At 38.6% G+C, this 16,802-nt stretch overlaps 1 protein-coding gene across 2 annotated transcripts in view; it reads left to right on the plus strand.

Moving 5' to 3' along the window:
* Positions 1-16,802, plus strand: part of C4H1orf141 (chromosome 4 C1orf141 homolog) — a 58,626-nt gene that overhangs the window by 21,116 nt on the left and 20,708 nt on the right. For both annotated transcript variants that reach the window (XM_051999471.1, XM_051999470.1), the window contains exons 2-4: positions 11,093-11,188; positions 11,519-11,694; positions 16,642-16,763. In XM_051999471.1, coding sequence (XP_051855431.1) covers positions 11,114-11,188; positions 11,519-11,694; positions 16,642-16,763 — 373 coding nt within the window. In that variant the 5' untranslated portion in view covers positions 11,093-11,113. The remainder of the gene's footprint in view (positions 1-11,092; positions 11,189-11,518; positions 11,695-16,641; positions 16,764-16,802) is intronic.

Raw genomic sequence — 16,802 nt, forward strand, 5'->3', positions numbered from 1 at the left:
AGGCAACAAAATGACTGTGGGGTTCATATGTGATAGAAGGGTGGATTTCTTGATTTTTACAACAAAAGATAAAGATGAGTCACTAAGAGAAGGTTGTGATTGGAGACACTGGAAGATAAAGCAGCAAGATGATGATATAGCAAGAGAAGGGAATGAACCATGGGGAGAGATAACCCAGATTAGAAATAGAAGGCTGAATGTAGGATGAGTCACAAAAAACCAGGGACAGAAGATATAGCAAGCTTCCAGCTGGGAAACTGACTTCAGATCAACAGGCTCCACAGCTGCTTTGCTGAGAGACTGTGGATTTAAAGAGAGTGATGGCTGTTTAGCTGGAGAAAGGCAGGACCCCCCAACAGGGCTCTTTTGCTGCTGTACCTATAGGGGAAGAACTGGAAACAACAATCTGAGCTTACCGTTCTCCAATGCTGGCTACAAGCTGAGTGAAGAGGAACCTCTGAGGATGTCTCTTTACTCTCTACTTCTCTTTGTGGTTTGAGAGAGAATCAAATGGGAAATACAGCTTTTGCATCTATTTTGCTGTGAGCAGCTTATTGGAAAAGAGGCTTGGATTTGCTAGAAGCTGGAGAAAGCAGAACCTTGTTGAGAAAAGAGCTGGTAGGGCTTGTCTGTATTACTTAGAGACCCAACCTGAGCACCTTCAGGTTTCCTGGCTTAAGGAACTGTTTTTCACTAAGTAGATGCAGTGTTGATATCTTCTGCTAAAAGAGCATAACTTTTCTTATCATCCTGTTGTGTGGTTTTAAGGTTAAAAAAATCCCTTCATCATCTTAAAAGTAAAAGAAGAGATGCTTCATCCAAGGGGAGAATGATAAGAACCAAAAGGAGGTAGCCAGAAGAGGAGTGAGTTTATGTGGGATATATGGTTCCTGAGGGATCCGAGGATATCATCAGAGATTGAAAATCCAGACTGAGAGGTGCCTGACTCGTGGGTTCCTGGATAGGTTTCTGTGTTGTGGGCACATTATTCCTCATGGATACTGTGTGCATTGATGGAAGGATGTGACCTAAGTTTTTTTGTTTTTGTTTTTGTTTTTTTGGTTTTTTTTGGTGGTGGGGGACTGTGATGTTTTATATCTTTTTTCTTTTACTTTCTAATGAATAAGTGTAACAACTATTCTTGCTCTTTTCCTAATGTGTTATTAAAAAGTCAATAGTGTTATTATGATTGATTTTGGGAAACTGGTAAGGATGGCAACGGTGGCTTAGGAATAAGAAGGCAAATAATAAGTATGTACATACAAACATATCATCAAGATTATCTTTAGAATCCTAAAAAAGTATCTGAGTTAAAGCCATATGGTTATGACCATAGCTAGCCATCATACTGGGGAAACATCTTAGATATGCAAGCATCAGGTTAGGTTGGGGAGTAAATCAGCTTAGAGAGAACGAATGTTGTTACAAATTTAACATTGGGCAGCCTACCTATAGGTTGCATTGTCTGAGGCAATAGGTCTGTGGCCATTTGGAGCAGAAATGCATATAAGTACAAAATACATACTAAGTAAATACATACTAATATTTGGTGGGGGTGGGAGAGAGCATGAACAACTGAGTTGACGGAAAAAAGGTATATACAGATTTGTCAAGAAAGGCAAATTATATGCCATCTTCTTAACCATCTGTCCAGTTTCCAACTTTTCCTTTCTCTTCTGAAGCCCTACTCTTCTTGAAGAAGCCTTTAGAAAAACATCAGTTCTCTCTCTTAGCACTTCAGCTTCTTTCCCATAGCCTCAGAATCCTAAGAAGTATTCTCTTAGTTCTTTTTACAAACTCCCAGAAATGAAGAATGATGCTCATTTGACAGGCTTCAGGAGACTCACCATCATATCTTGGATATAAACCCAGGCATATCAGATTTCTTTATCAGATTTATATATGACTTCCCCAGATCTCTGATTCATCAGCCCCCAACTCACTTCTTTTGTTACTCTGACCTAGTTTCCTAGACTTCTCTGGAGGCACATCAATCTTTTTGTTGTCGCCATTTTGTTTTTCTAATTCAATTTTTCTTTTTAGTTCCAAATTCCACCTCACTTCCTACTCCCACCCACTGAGAAGGAAAGAAAAATAAAATCCCTTATAACTATGTATAGGCATACAAACCAAATCCCTACATGAGTTATTGTATTTTTTTTCCTCAATAGTATTTTATTTTCCCAAATATATGCAAAGATAGTTTTCAATATTCATCTTTGTAAAATCTTGCGTTCCAAATGTTTATTCCTCCCTCCCTTATCTTCCTCCTCCCCAAGACAGCAAGCAATCTAATGTGATTAAATATGTGTAATCCTTTTAAACATATTTTCACATTTGTCATGTTGTGAAAAAAAAAAAAAATCAGATCCAGAGAGAGAAAAAGCAAGCAAGCAAGCAAAAAAAGTGAAAATACTATGCTTTGATCCACATTAGTCTCCAGAGGTCTCTCTCTGGATGCAGATGGCATTTTCCATCTCAAATCTACTGGATTTGTCTTGAATCACCACATTCCTGGGAAAAGCCAAGTCTATTACAGTTGATTATCACATAATCTTACTATTATTGTGTACAACATTGTCTTGGTTCTGCTCACTTCCCTCAGCATCAGTTCCACATAAGTTATTTTCCAAAAAAGAAAGGAAAAGAAATAAAATGAAGAAATTATGTTTCTGAGTCCACCAGTTCTCTAACTAGATATGAATCAAAGTTTCATCACAAATCTTTTGGAACTGTGGTGGATCATTGTGTTGATCAGTTACTAAGTCTTTTCAAGTGATATATTGCCATTATTTTATAAATTATTCTTCTGATTTTGTTCACTTCATTTTGCATCAGTTCATACAAGTCTTCCCAGGTTTTTCTGAAACCAATCTTCTTCATCATTTCTGAAAGCACAGTATTCCATTACATTTATATATTATAACCTGTTCAGCCATTTCCCAATTAATGAGCGCTCACTTTCCAATTCATTGCTACCACAAAATATCGCTATAAATATTTTTGTGCATGTGTATTCTTTTTGTCTTTCTTTGATTTCTTTGAGGCATAGAGCCCAATAATAGTATTATTGAGTCAATTTAATAGCGTTGGGGCAGAGTTCCAAATTACTTCCAAAACCAATTCATTAGAATGTCTATTTGCTCACATTCCCTCAAGTGTTTTTCATTTTTCTTTTCTGTCATGTTAACTACTTTGATGGGTGTGAAGTGGTACCTCAGAGCTGTTTTAACTTGTATTTCCTTATCAGTGATTAGAGTATTTTATTTTCGTATGCTATCGATACTTTTATTTCTTTTCCTGAAAACTTCCTATTCATATCTTTTGACCATTTATCAGTTAGGGGATGGTTTTTATTCTTGTAAATTTAACTCAATTCCCATATATTTTAATTTTGATCCCTTTATCAGAGAAATTACAACTCCCCTCCCTCAATTTTTTGTTTTTCTTCTAATTTTGACCTGCATTGATTTTATTTGTTTAAAAATTTTAATTTTATGTAATCAAAATGATCCATTTTACCTTCTGTGAATGTGTACTCTTGATTGGTCATAAATTCTTCCCCATACAATGGTTTGACAGGTAATTTCGGCCATGTCCCACTAATTTGCTTATTACATCACCCTTTATGTCTAAATTGTGTACCCATTTTGAGCATATTTTGGTATATAGTGGGATATGTAGGTCTATGCCTTGTTTCTGCCAGACTATATTTCAGTTTCCTCTGCAGTTTTTGTTGGATAGTGTGTTCTTATCTAAATACCTGAGGTCTTTGGATTTGTCAAACACTATGCTATTGTGTTCATTTGTTTCTGTACATTTTTTTAACCTAATCTGTCCCTGTGATCCACCCCTATTTCTCTTACTGAATACTCAATTATTTTGATGACTACAACTTTGCATTGTGGTCTGATTACAGTGGTAGCAGCATTTACTACTAAATCTCTTTCCATCCAATTTTCTCCCATTTTATTCCCTTCATATTCTTGATCTTTTGATCATTCAGATAAATCTTGTTTAATTTTTTTCTAATTCTATAAAGTAATTATTTGATAATTTTAGTGATGTGGCAATGAATAAGTAAATTAATTTAGTAATGTCATTTTTATTATACTGGTTCTGCCAACCCATGAGCAATGAACATTTCTCCATTTATTTAGATTTAACTATAGCTGTATGAAAAATATATTGTAATTATATATGTATGAGTCTGGTGTATAATTTAGCAAGTAGACTTCTAAGAATTTTATTCTGTCTCTCTATATATACATATATATACACACACACACATACACACACACACACACACACATATATCTGTACGTATTTTTTTTTTTTACACTTGATTTCTTGGGGCAGCTAAATGGTACAATGAGTAGAGCACAGGCCTTGAATACAGAAGGACCTGATTTCAAAACTGGCTCAAGACACTTAACATTTCCTAGCTGTATGACCCTAGACAAGTCACTTAATCCCAATTGCCTCAAAACCAGATAAATAAACATTAATTTCTCCTTCCATCTCTTCCTTCTGGGTTTCCACTTAGCTTTTAGTCGATTCTCTAAGAGTCTAAGTAAATGAAGATATATGCACAAAGTAATATTTTTATTTCCTCAATCCCTGTAGTCATTCTTTCAATATCTTTTTCTTGGCCTATTGTGATAGCTAGCATATCTAGTACGATATTCTATCATAATAATAATAATAATTGACATCCTTGTTTAATCTTTGATCTTACTGGGAAGGTTTCTGGTTTAGCCTTATTACAGGTAATCATTGCTCTTGGTTTTAGATAGATTTTGCTTGTCGTTTTAAGAAAAGCTCTATTTATTCCTGTGTTTTCCAGTGCTTTTAAAAGGAATGAATGTTGTTTTTAACAACTTTTTCTTAATCTATTGAAACAATTATATGTTTTTGTTGCTACTATTAATACAGCCAATTATACTCCTAGTTTTCCGAATATTGAACCAGTCCTGCATTCCTGGTATAAATCCAACTTATCCACAGTCTATAACATATATATATATATATATATAATTTGAATATATTGCTATAATCACCTTGCCTAGTGCTTTATCTAAAATTTTTGCTTTAATTTCATTACAAAATAATGGTATATAGTTTTCTTTTTATGTTTTGACTATCTAACATAGATATTCAAATCATGTTTGTGTCAAAGAAGGAATTTGGTAGGATTTCTTCTTTGCCTATTTTTAAAAACAGATTATATAGTTTTTGAATGAATAGTTCTTCAGATATTTTGTAGAATTTACTTGTAAATATATCTGATCCTCTCTCTCCTCCCCCCATTTTCCCACCTTAGGAAAACGGTGTTAGCCATGTATGGCTTATTGAATTTTTTTCTAAGATAGTCATTCACCTTATTATTTTAATCTGAGCAACTAAATTTTTGTAAATTATTAATCTGTTTCATTAAGATTGGCAGTTTTATTGACATAATTTAGCAAAAAAGATTCTAAGAATTACTTTCATTTCATTTTCATTTAATTTAGCAATAAAAGTTTCTAATAATTGCTTTCATTTCATTTTTATTTATTTCACTTTTCCATTTTTTTCATACTGATAATTTTTTTTTCTTGTCTTTTTTCTTAGCCAAAAATTTATCTATTTTACTGTGTTCCTCTCCCCGCTCCCCCCCCCCCCCGGGAGAATAAAAACAATTCTGCTTTCATTTATAATTTGTTCAATAATTTATTTTCTTTCAATTTTGTTTCTTTCTCTTTTGCTTTTTAGGATTTTTATTTATTTTTAAACTTGTTATTTTAAAAATTCTTTTGGTTACATGCCCAATTGATTGTTCTGTTTTTTTACTCTTTTATTGATATAAGCATTTAGAAATATAAAGTTTATCTTAGATGCTTCTTTGTCTGTATCCCATAAATTTTAATACATTGGTCCATTATTGTCATTATCTTTAATGAATTATTTATTGTTTCTATGGTTTGCTCTTTGGCCTACATATTCTTTAGGATTAAATTATTTACCTTTTGATTAATTTTATTTTTCAAAGACCCTTTAATGAATATAATTTTTATTTCATTATGGTCAGAAAAAAAGACACATTAATACTTCAGCTTTTCTACATAGGTTTGTAAGATTTTTATATTCTTAATGCATAGCCAATTTTTGTGAAGATGGCATGTACAGCTGAAAATAAATATATTCTTTTTTATTTCCATGTTATCTAGAGGTCAATCATATCTTAACTTTTCTAGGATTCTATTCCTTTCTTTAACTTATTTCTTGTTTGTTTTATGGTTAGACTTTTCTAGTTTTGGGAAGGGTAATTTGAGATCCCCATCTATTAATTTTGCTATTTTCTATTGTAACTTATTCATCTTTTCTTGGTGAATTTTTGTTTAGTGTTGATATTAATTCATTGTATATGATACTTTTTAGTAAAACATAATTTCCTTGTTTATGTGTTTTAATTGATTCTGGTTTTGCCTTTACTTTGCGAATATGATTGCCCTCCCTACTTTTAAACTTCAGTTTAAAGTATAATAGATTCTGTTCCAGCTCCTTATTTAGATTTAATGCATATATTTCTGTTTCAAATATGTTTCTTATAAACAACACGTTGTCAGATTCTGTTTTTTAATACATTCTGATATTCTCCTCAGTTTTATGAGTTCATCACATTCCTATTCCCAATTATGATTGTTTTCAGTGTATTTCCCTCCATCTTATTCTCTTATACATATCCTTCTCTCTTTCCCCTGATCTTCTCTTTAAGAATTTATTTTGCTTCTGACCACTATCCCTTCAACAACCCTCTCTTCTATCTCTGCCCCTTTTCCTCACTGAAATCTTTCTCTTATCCACTTCTATTTTTCTGTTGTACTGTGTGTTTTCATAATTCTCTTAGAGTCTGTACCTAACTCTATATGTTAATTGTTTTCATAACTTCCTAGGATAATTCTTATTTATTTTTCCAATTTTTTCCTTTAACACTCTTACTTGGTTTTAAAAATCTTAAAAAATTTTTTTTTGATTTTTTTTTTTGCTCTTTTTTTTTTTTTTTAAAGTTTTTCTAGGAACTCTTGTTGGGTTTATATCCAATCTGTATTTTTCTTTAAGGTTTTTCTTGGAAATGTTTTCATGTCATTGCCTTCTTTGTTTATAGCTTTAGTTTTCCTGTCATTACAATAGTATTTTATGGCCAGTTTCTTTTTTATTGTTTGCTCATTCTTCTAGCCTGTTTCTTGACTCTGGGCTTTATGTTAATATTAGACTTTTCTTACTTTGGGGGGGATGTCTGGTCTGAGCTTTTGCCTTTTATGTTCTGCAGTTTTCACAGATCATCTGAGGGGAGGCCTGCATTTTTGGTGCTTCCATAGTGTTGTGATTTGAGGAGAGTGCTATTCACTATCTTCCTGGGTCTTAATTCAGTAAGTTCTTGATCCAGATTTGTATCTGTTAGTTTATGTATAGTTGAGTTTTGTTAGATTGCTGTTAGACTCAATTACTGATAACTCAATGAGAGGTTCTATAGTTCTGACTCTCTTTGATTTTGGTCTCCTGACTTAGGTTTTCCACTGTAGACCTATGTGCTCTGCTTAAGGTTACAAACTGGGTAATGAGTGATGGATCTGCCAGATGTTGACTCCTCCTGCTCCCAGTGATAATTCAGGGGCTCCCTGGGACCTCTTCATGCCAGGTGCTCTCTTGGTTCATTTCCCCACTCTGGGTGTTAGAATGGTCATAACCCAGTCTCACAGCTACTTTCATTGCTACCTTACTATGTTAGTAGTCAGCTCCCACTCCAGTAACTTGAGACTACCTTCTGTCTTCCTAAGCTTACCTGAGCTGGGAGCATGACTCACTGTGATCTTTTTGCTAGTATTCCTAATCAGAATTTTGTCTGGCTATTATGAAGAAGTGCTGGAGGTAGAGTTAGGCAAACATATTTTTTCTTTTTCCACCATCTTTACTTTGCTTCCACATCATTCTTTATAGCATAAGAAGCTGCTTTTACTTTAGAGAATCCCCTCTAAGGGAAGAAAAATCACAAATGTTGTCATTTGCTTCCGGATGTTTACTGGCCTTTCTTCTTCCCTCTCTTTTTGGTGTCATTTTTTAATCAAATGAAAGAGCCCTGGAATTGTTCATGGCTTAAGATCCTTGGCATTGGAATCAAGACCCCCTGGTACTGACTCTTTCTTACCCCTGACCCTTAATTAGCTGTGCCTGAATGTAAGCTCATCTAAGTCTCAGTTTCTTTTTATGTTAAATGGGGATAATGATCTCTTGTGGAAGAGGCAGCTGAACTAATGGATCGTAGGACTTAGAATCCCAAAGACCTGAGTTCAAATCCCTCCTTTAGCCCACACTGACTGTGAAAACTTGAACAAGTCAGCTAGGTTTGCCGGAAAATGGGGGATAATAATAGTACCTCCCTCCCAGGGCTTCTGTGAGAATCAAAGGAGAGCAGAATGTAAAGTGTTTAACAAACCTGAAATCATTGTGTAAATGCTAAGTACTGTTGTGAATCTCCAGTCATGTTCTTCGGCTTCAGAATAGAAATTCAATTCCTGGTGCCAATGTATGGACCCAAAATAGAAATCCCAGGAGAGTTAGGAAAGGAGGTGGCCAGCTGGGATCACATGGAAGCCATAACAGATGGCCCTGTTTGCTCGAATCAATTCTGGTTGCTTTTCTAAAGTCTAAATTTGTACATACATATCTTCCAGTGAAAGAAGATATTTTGATGTAAATAAGAAAATTATTTTGTCAGGGATATATGAAGAGAAGTGGGGACCAGAGCAGCAGCAATGGCAGATGTCTATGAAGTACCTACTATGTGCCAGGCACTGGGGATACTCTTACTGTTCAGTCATTTTTCAGTTGTGTCTGACTCTTCACGACCCATTTGGGGTTTTCTTGACACAGATATTGGAGTGGTTTGCCATTTCCTTCTGCAGCTCACTTTGCAGGGTGGCAGACAAATAGGGTTAAGTGACTTGTCCAGGGTCATGCAGCTAGGAAGGGTCTAAGGAGGGATTTGAACTCACAAAGATGAATCTTTCTGACTCCAGGTCTAGAGCCCCCTGGCGGCTCATGCTGAGAATATAAGGAAAGGCAAAAACATGAAGCTCACCTTCAGATGGGGGAGGCCACATACAGATGGAATTGGGGAGAGAAGAATTTGGGGGAGGGCCAATTATGTGCTTTAGGGGGAGCACTATGGAAGGAGATGGGGATGCAAAGATGAAGAAGAAATACTCTCTGCCTTCCAGTTACCAAAGTGTACAGAAATTAGGGAATGGAAGATACATAGCAGATAGTTTTAAAAAGGCAAGAGCTTTACCACCAGGAGCTGGGGCTTGGAGGAAGCTGAGGAGGGAAGGATGAGACCTTCCATCACCTGTGCCATGGAGGAGGAAGATGGAGAATCCATAGGTGTGGTCAACAGAGAGTCTGGGAAATGGCCACTGAAGTAGATGGGAGGTGTGTCCACTCTGTGGTGGGTGGGAGATTGTGGTTTTTATCTTATGGGAAAAGGGAGACACTGAAGATTTTTGAGCTGGGGGAGAAGGGAGCATGACCAAACCTGCCCCTTAGGAACATGAATTTGGTATTGCTTGAGACTGCCAATATCCCAATGGGTTCTATCCATGGATCTAGAAGCAGGAAGGGCTGTGTTCAGATCTTGGTCTTCCTTTTTTCCAGCTTTGGTGTCCTCATCTTCAGACTGCCGATCATGATAACATCTTCCCCTCTCAGGGGGGGGTGGTTGGGAGGAAGAAATGAGATCCTACTATGAAGCTCTCGTTGCCAATCTTAAAGAGCTTTATAAATGTTAGCTGTTATTGAATGGGAGAGAGCAGGTACTAGAGGCCAGTTATAGAAGGCCGGTGAAGGTTCTGGCCAGAGATGGCAAAGACCAGAACCAGGACAGAGGAAGGATGTTTAAGCTTACGAATGTTGAGCAGGTCATGATTGGCCCAGTCTGGCAGTAGTTTGTTATGGTGCGAATGAGGGAGACTGAACTGGCCAAGAGTGATCATGAAGTCCCAAACCTGAGAACCGGAAAGATCCTGATGCTTTTAACCAAAATCAGCAAGTCTAAAAGGGACTTGAACTTCTAGGGGGAGGGAGGAAATAGTGAGTACTGTGTGGGACATGTTGAGTGTGAGATCTGAGCCATCCAAGTGTCCTGCAGTGGCAGTGATGTGGGATTCAATGTTCAGGAGATTTTAGACTGATTTATCAAGATTGCAGACTCATCTCTATGCAGATATATATATATAAAATAATGGTATCTGGTGTTTACATAATGATTTATATTGGCACACTGGTAGAGTATCAGGATCCTGTCTCAAGCAATTCCTAGCCGTCTAACCCTAGACAAATCATTGACCTTTCTGAGTCTCACTTCCCACAAGAGGAGGATGGGTTTGATGACCTCCCAGCCAAGATGGATAATTTCCTTATCTTTCCAGCTGATGAGATCACCAAGGGAATGAATGGAGAGATAGAGGGCATAGAACAAAGTCTTGCCTCCAGTTAGTGGGTGGGAAGTGGATAATAATGCCACAGAGGGGGCTGAGAAGCAGCAGTTAGTCACACAGGAGATAAGAACACAATGCTAATCAGTCCACACATCATATGTAAGTTCCAGTACAAGCTTACAAAGCCAAGTGCTATGGGGGGTCCAATGGACAAGGTCACTGCCAGACTCCTACTGGGGACTCTCATGCAACAGCAGAGAATGGAAATGGGGTGGACATAGAATCAGACAGTGATGGAGGGGCCGTGGGGTGTTTTGCTAGATAGAATCTGGGTACGAATTTGAGCCCTACTATTTCTAGAGAGCTTATCCATGACTGCATGGCTTTGAACAGATACCTCCACCCCTCTGAATGTGACTTTCCTCAGCTGTAAAATGAGTCATATGTAGCCTCTAAGCTTCTTCTAATTCTAAATCTTCTCATCCCGTGATGAGGAATTGTTTTTGCCTTGAGCAAAGTGTTGGGATATTGGGAAGGGATGGGGAGTGATGGGCAAAATTCACAACGTGACAATGTTTTTGCTATTTTTTTTGAATGTTTCTATGTTTTTCTTTCAGTTGAGAAATTATTGAACAAAAATGACTGAAAGAATTTTAGAGAAGCTAATAGCCTTGGATGAATATTCAGAGAAGATGATGGAAATGCGGGCACTGGTTAGTACAAGGTCAAGGGTAAAATAATTTTAACATAAATAAAAATGAACATCGATTAGAGGAAACTTTCCTCACTTTTATTTATTAATGGGGCTTTTGCATTGCTGGACCTAAAATCATTTTAATTTGTAAGAACGCATTGCTTTGGGTCCTAGCTGGCCAGCCACAGGTAAAAGTCCTTACTCTGAAGTCAGAAGACCTGGTTTCAGATATTGGCTTGTCGTAGGTACTTAATACATGTGACTTATACTGATTTATATTTTCTAGTAACAAGAGATGGCCTCTCTTACAACTCTCCTAAAGCCAGTTTTTGTCATCCCTTTATCACAGAAATGTCGGATGCGAAATATCAGTGTGAAGAAGAGTCTGGCCCTTCCCCTGACCTTTGAGTTCTACACTGGCTTTGAAAGGCCCTGTCCTAAAATTATTGCTTCAAAACTCAAAGAATCCTTGCAAAAAAAGCAGCCTTTGGTAAATGGTCAAAAGATGGACAGCAAAGTAGCCAGGTAGGTGGTAATGAGAATGCCCCTGACCTGACCTGCAGCCCAGGTCTCTGACATACCTCCAGAGACTTATGATGGAATCATTGATTTAAAGTGCTGACCCCCCAGAATCAGAATCCCAAGTTCAGATGTGACCTTTTATGACCCATAACAAGTCATTTAACCCTATTTACCTCGGTTTCTTAATCTGTAAAATGAGTTCTCAGCAGGAAAGGGCAAAATCACTCCAGTATCTTTGCCCCCCAAAACCCAAATGGGGATGAAAAGAATTGGACACGACTGAACAACAACAAAAAGGTTTACAAAGTGCTTTACACATATTGTCTCATTTGATTATTATCTCCATTTTAGAGACTGAGAAAATGAAGGCTGCTATTATCTAAATGACTTGTCCAAGGTCACACAGCTAGTAAATATTAGAGGCAGAATTCAAATTCAAGTTTTCTTGACTTCAAGCCCAGCACTCTTTTTAAAAAAACTGCTTCTTTGAAGGAAAAAAAGACAATAAATTCCAGTAGCAAGATTGTGGAAAAGGGGTTCTACTTCTCCCTGGTTGATTGTGGTCTCTTAGATTAGATATCAATAAATAGTATCATAAAATGAAGGTGCAGATGTTCCATTGCAATATTTAAGGATGGAGGATTAGAGTTTTTCCTCCACCATTGCCATCCTCCTCATTATCATCATATATCACCATCATACATCACCATCTTCATCATCACCATCATCACCTGTAGAGGGCTGAAACTATTGAATTCAATGCAGTGAGGTCAGGACTGCAGAGCGCTTGAGGCTAAATACTGATTGGATGATACTCTATGGGCATATGTTTGGAAAATGTTCCTTTCCACTATCCGTACTGGCTCAATGATTGTTGTATAGAGGATTGTAGGAGGGACTAGAAGGTGGAGTAAAGCGAGCCAAGAACACACATGCTTGGCGGTAGACAAGGAGGAGGTGGTTGTGGAGATTCTGCTTCCATCCTGTTCAATCTTGAGTTTGAGGACCAAGAATAAAGATTGAGGACTTTTGCTTATCCTGACTCCTCCTGATTCTGGGGTATCCTGGGTGCTAGTGCGGTCATTATAATCACCATCACCATCATCATCATCATCATCATCATCATCACCATCATCATCATTACCATCATCACCATCACCATCATCATCATCACCATCACCATCATTAGCACCACCATCATCATCATTACCATCCACCACCATCATCACCATCACCATCACCATCATCACCATCATCATCATCACCAGCATCCTCTTCATTTGGTTTTTACAAAAGGTTATTTATTTGAAGATTTGAAATAATAAAAGTACAAACATTTCCCCCAGCACCTTGGGGCACAACCTTTCCTTTTCCCCATCTTGGTCCCCAGGGAGAATGGGATCACTGTTGGCTTTTTTCCTCCAAGTCCAGATGTGACATGACTTCTGGAGGAGTTCTCATCCTCGGGGCCACTGGGGTTGGATCCTGAAGTCACTCTGAAAGATCACTCTTACTCTTTATGAGCCCATTGTAAACCCTGGGCTCTGTGATGCTGGAGTATTGAGACACAGAAATTTGAATCCCTGATCCACAAGCTTGGAGCCTCTTTTCCTTTCACTCACTTGGAACAAATGAATAGGAGGCAGAGAAAAGTCAGTTTTCTGTAGAGAAACCCCAGAGACCTCAGAGGGGAGACAGCCCTCTCCTTTGTCCCCCCATCACTGACTCTCCTGGACACTATCAGGGAAGGGGTCAGGCCATGAGAGAGCAGTTGAGAGATGCTGCCTTTATCTTCCTGACTCTCCTCTGTGGACCTGTCAGAATTCTAGTAAGACTTTGTGAAAAGGCGTTATTTTCCATGTGACAGAACAGTGCTCATTTCCAAGTTGGGGGACATGGCCTTGAGAGGACAAAGCCACAGAGCGGAGGCCAGGGTCCAGAGAGTCTAGCTACACCAGAGAGGTAGAGTACAAGGCCGAGGTCAGTGACCAGAGGCTTAAGTTGAGTCAGACAAAGAAGAGCAGAGTCCAGATGCACACATGGAGATCAGGGATCAAGCTAAACACAAGGAATTAAGGAGGGAACAGTTTGTGCCTAAATCTAGAAAGAGCTGTGCATGGATCTAACCACTTGCGCCTGCCCCTGATGGCCCCTGGTCCCCTTCCTGCCTTGGCCTGTGGACCACTGTGCCCATTCTATGGATGTCCCATATGTTCTGGCCTAGGCACCCATCTTCCCATGCTAACTGTGCTTCCAGCCAGAGTCTGACCAAAGTCTAGAAGAACTACAAGAATTATTTCCGTGCCGACTACCTTCCAGAGCTGCCCAAGTGCTTGTCAGCTCAGCCCAGCCGGCCCAGCATGTCATCCAGAGCCTCAGCTTCTGCAGCTCTTGACCATCCTTCCTCCCGCTAGATCAACAAGAAAACTCACCAGATTCTAGACCAGAAGCCCAAAAGCAGTTTGCCAATTGTCAAACGTCAAGTGACAATCTCCTGGCACCTCGGAGGACAGATGTCTCACTCAAGCAGCTGAAGTAATAGTCCTGGACCCTACGATCAAGACATCCAGAAGTCAGAAACTGAGGGGCTTACTGGATGTCAGGGTCACAGGCTCCCCTGAAAAGAGAATTGGAGATTGTCCAGTTCAGCTCATACCTTTGGGAATCCCCTCAAAAACAAGGGCAATAAAGGGTGACCATCCAATCTGACTGGATGAATACAGCTACAGCCTCCAGACATCATATGCACTCTACTATACCTGAGAATGGATTAGTGCTAGAGCCAGGAACCTGAGTCCCGAGACACTGCCTCGCTGTGTGTGACCCTGGTCAAGCCACTTCACTTCTGCCTGTCTCAGTTTCCTCAGCTGTGAAATGGGAGTCATAATAGCATCGTCCTCACAGAGTTGTTATGGATCAGCTCTCAGCACAGTGCCTCACCTCTAGCTGATTAATTATTGTCCTTCGTGTTCAAAAAGGACCAAGATGACATTGGGTTAGAGACTGTTAACAAGAGGCATTGGAGCCTGGTGTGGAAGGGTCCCTGGTCAGAGTAAAGCAGGATTATTGTTCTCTACTCTTGGAAGTATCAGGAGATTTCCTTCAGATTCAGGGAGATAAGCTGAGAACATTGTATGAAGGGGTTGAGAAAAAGAAAGTCTGCTAGAGCAAAGGGGTGCAAGGGGGGGCGGTGCAGCCTGCAGAAGCGAAGACAGGGGGAGCTGCTAGGGATCATCCTCTGCAGAAGGGATGAGGGGCATTCTGCCCAGGCCTAAAGCTTCAGTTCTTCCGGCCCAGGGCTCCCCTGGGCAGTGCTGGTGAAGTCTCTGAGCCCTTTCTCAGGATCATGTTCTTAAAAGCACAAAATAAAATCTGTAAAATTGAAAAAGGGATCGATTCCATAAATTCAGGGTTGATACCATTATTTTAAGCTCACAGATTTCCAGGCTAAGAACTGTGACCCAAGAGGATAAAATGAGAAGCAGCAGAGAGAATGGAGAAGGTTGTTTTTATGGAGAATGGAAGCAAAGGAAAAAGCCAGAAAGACTAGGAGATCTGCTGGGGTGGCTGGGACAGTGGCAACTCTCATTAGAGCAAAGAGAGGGTTACTCAAGTCTTACTTTGGATTCTCTGAGCAAGGAGAGCAGCATCAGAACTGGAGAGAAATCACTAATAAGATGTCAACACTCAGTATCCCTAAGGAAGAGAAGAGATCACCAGCCATCTTGGATGAATCCAAATCAACATCTAATGGCTGGCAATTATCCCAGAGAACAGGAAAGACAGAATTACCAAAACTGCAAAGGGCAGATTTTCCTCTCTTTGCAAAAAAAGGGAAAAGAACAGAGTCTGAAAACTAATGTCCAGGGAGCTGCACCGTGATTTCAGAGAAATTCGAGGATATATCATTAAGGAGATGAATAGAATGTCTAGAAAGAAGAAGTAGTGAATGTCCAGAGCCACCTTCATCCAGAACAGGAAGAGCCTGGTACCCTTTTTGGATGGGGATGCTAAGTGAGATGATCTGGAAAATGTAACTGTCAGTTTCCTGGGTTTTTTTTTTTTTCATTTTGTTTTGTTTTGTTTTGTTTTTTTTAGCAAGCTAGAATCCAGTAGATGAAGTGTTAGACTTGGAAACAGGAATTAAAATCCTGCCTCAGCAAAGTTATTTAGTCTTTCTGGGCTTCGGTTATCCCATGTGTAACAGGGATAGTAGCACCTATCTTATAAGATTATTGTATCTAAGATAATATACACCCCAAAATAAACACAATCTTCTTTGTGAACATTAAAGCACTATATATGAATATTAGTGATTGTTATGAAAGGATCATATATTATTCTTGTGAAGAAGATGGATGTTGACTAGTTAGATGGATTTAGAACTGGCTAAATGGTAGAACTCAAAGCTTAGTCAATAATAATTCCATGTTTGTGCTTGATCCTGTGCAATTAACATTTTTATACATGATTTAGATAAAGAAGGCATGCCCCTAAGATTTGCTATTGATACAGATCTTTAAGGGACAGTCTTGTTCGCTGCTTCATAGTCGGGATCCAAAAAAGAGGGCTTAGCTTTTTTCTGCTTGGCCCCCGAGGGCAGAATAAGGACCAGTAGGTGAATGAATTTATGGTGCAGATTTAGCCTTGAAAGTGTCACACATTGGAAGACACTAAAAGCTTCCTAAAGGAGCTGTTCAAAAGTGGAATTGGCTGCCTCACAGATTGTGAGCTTCCCTCATGGGAGATCTTTATTGGAAATGAGATTCTGGATCAGATAAGGGATGCACTAGACAGATTCTGGGGTCTGTACCAACTTTGAGTTTCTGGGGAGTCAAAAATAAAATGTTATTAATTCCTTAAGATTCCCATGGTGCTTAAGAAATTTATCATTAATAAATGCATTTTTAAATAAATTATCTCTAATTTATTATTTTTCTTAATTTACAGTGGTCTGAATGTATGGAAGCCCAAAGTCCTAACTTCTGGACTTTTGCCCAGAAAGTGTCTCTTTGGGAAGGCAAATATAAGACCCTATTCTGTTCCAGGCAACCTGAAATATCACCCTCTAGGTAATTCCTTATATACTCTACTTAAGGAAGGTTCTGGAA

Source organism: Antechinus flavipes, chromosome 4 (assembly GCF_016432865.1).
Source record: "Antechinus flavipes isolate AdamAnt ecotype Samford, QLD, Australia chromosome 4, AdamAnt_v2, whole genome shotgun sequence".
Lineage (NCBI taxonomy): Eukaryota > Metazoa > Chordata > Mammalia > Dasyuromorphia > Dasyuridae > Antechinus > Antechinus flavipes.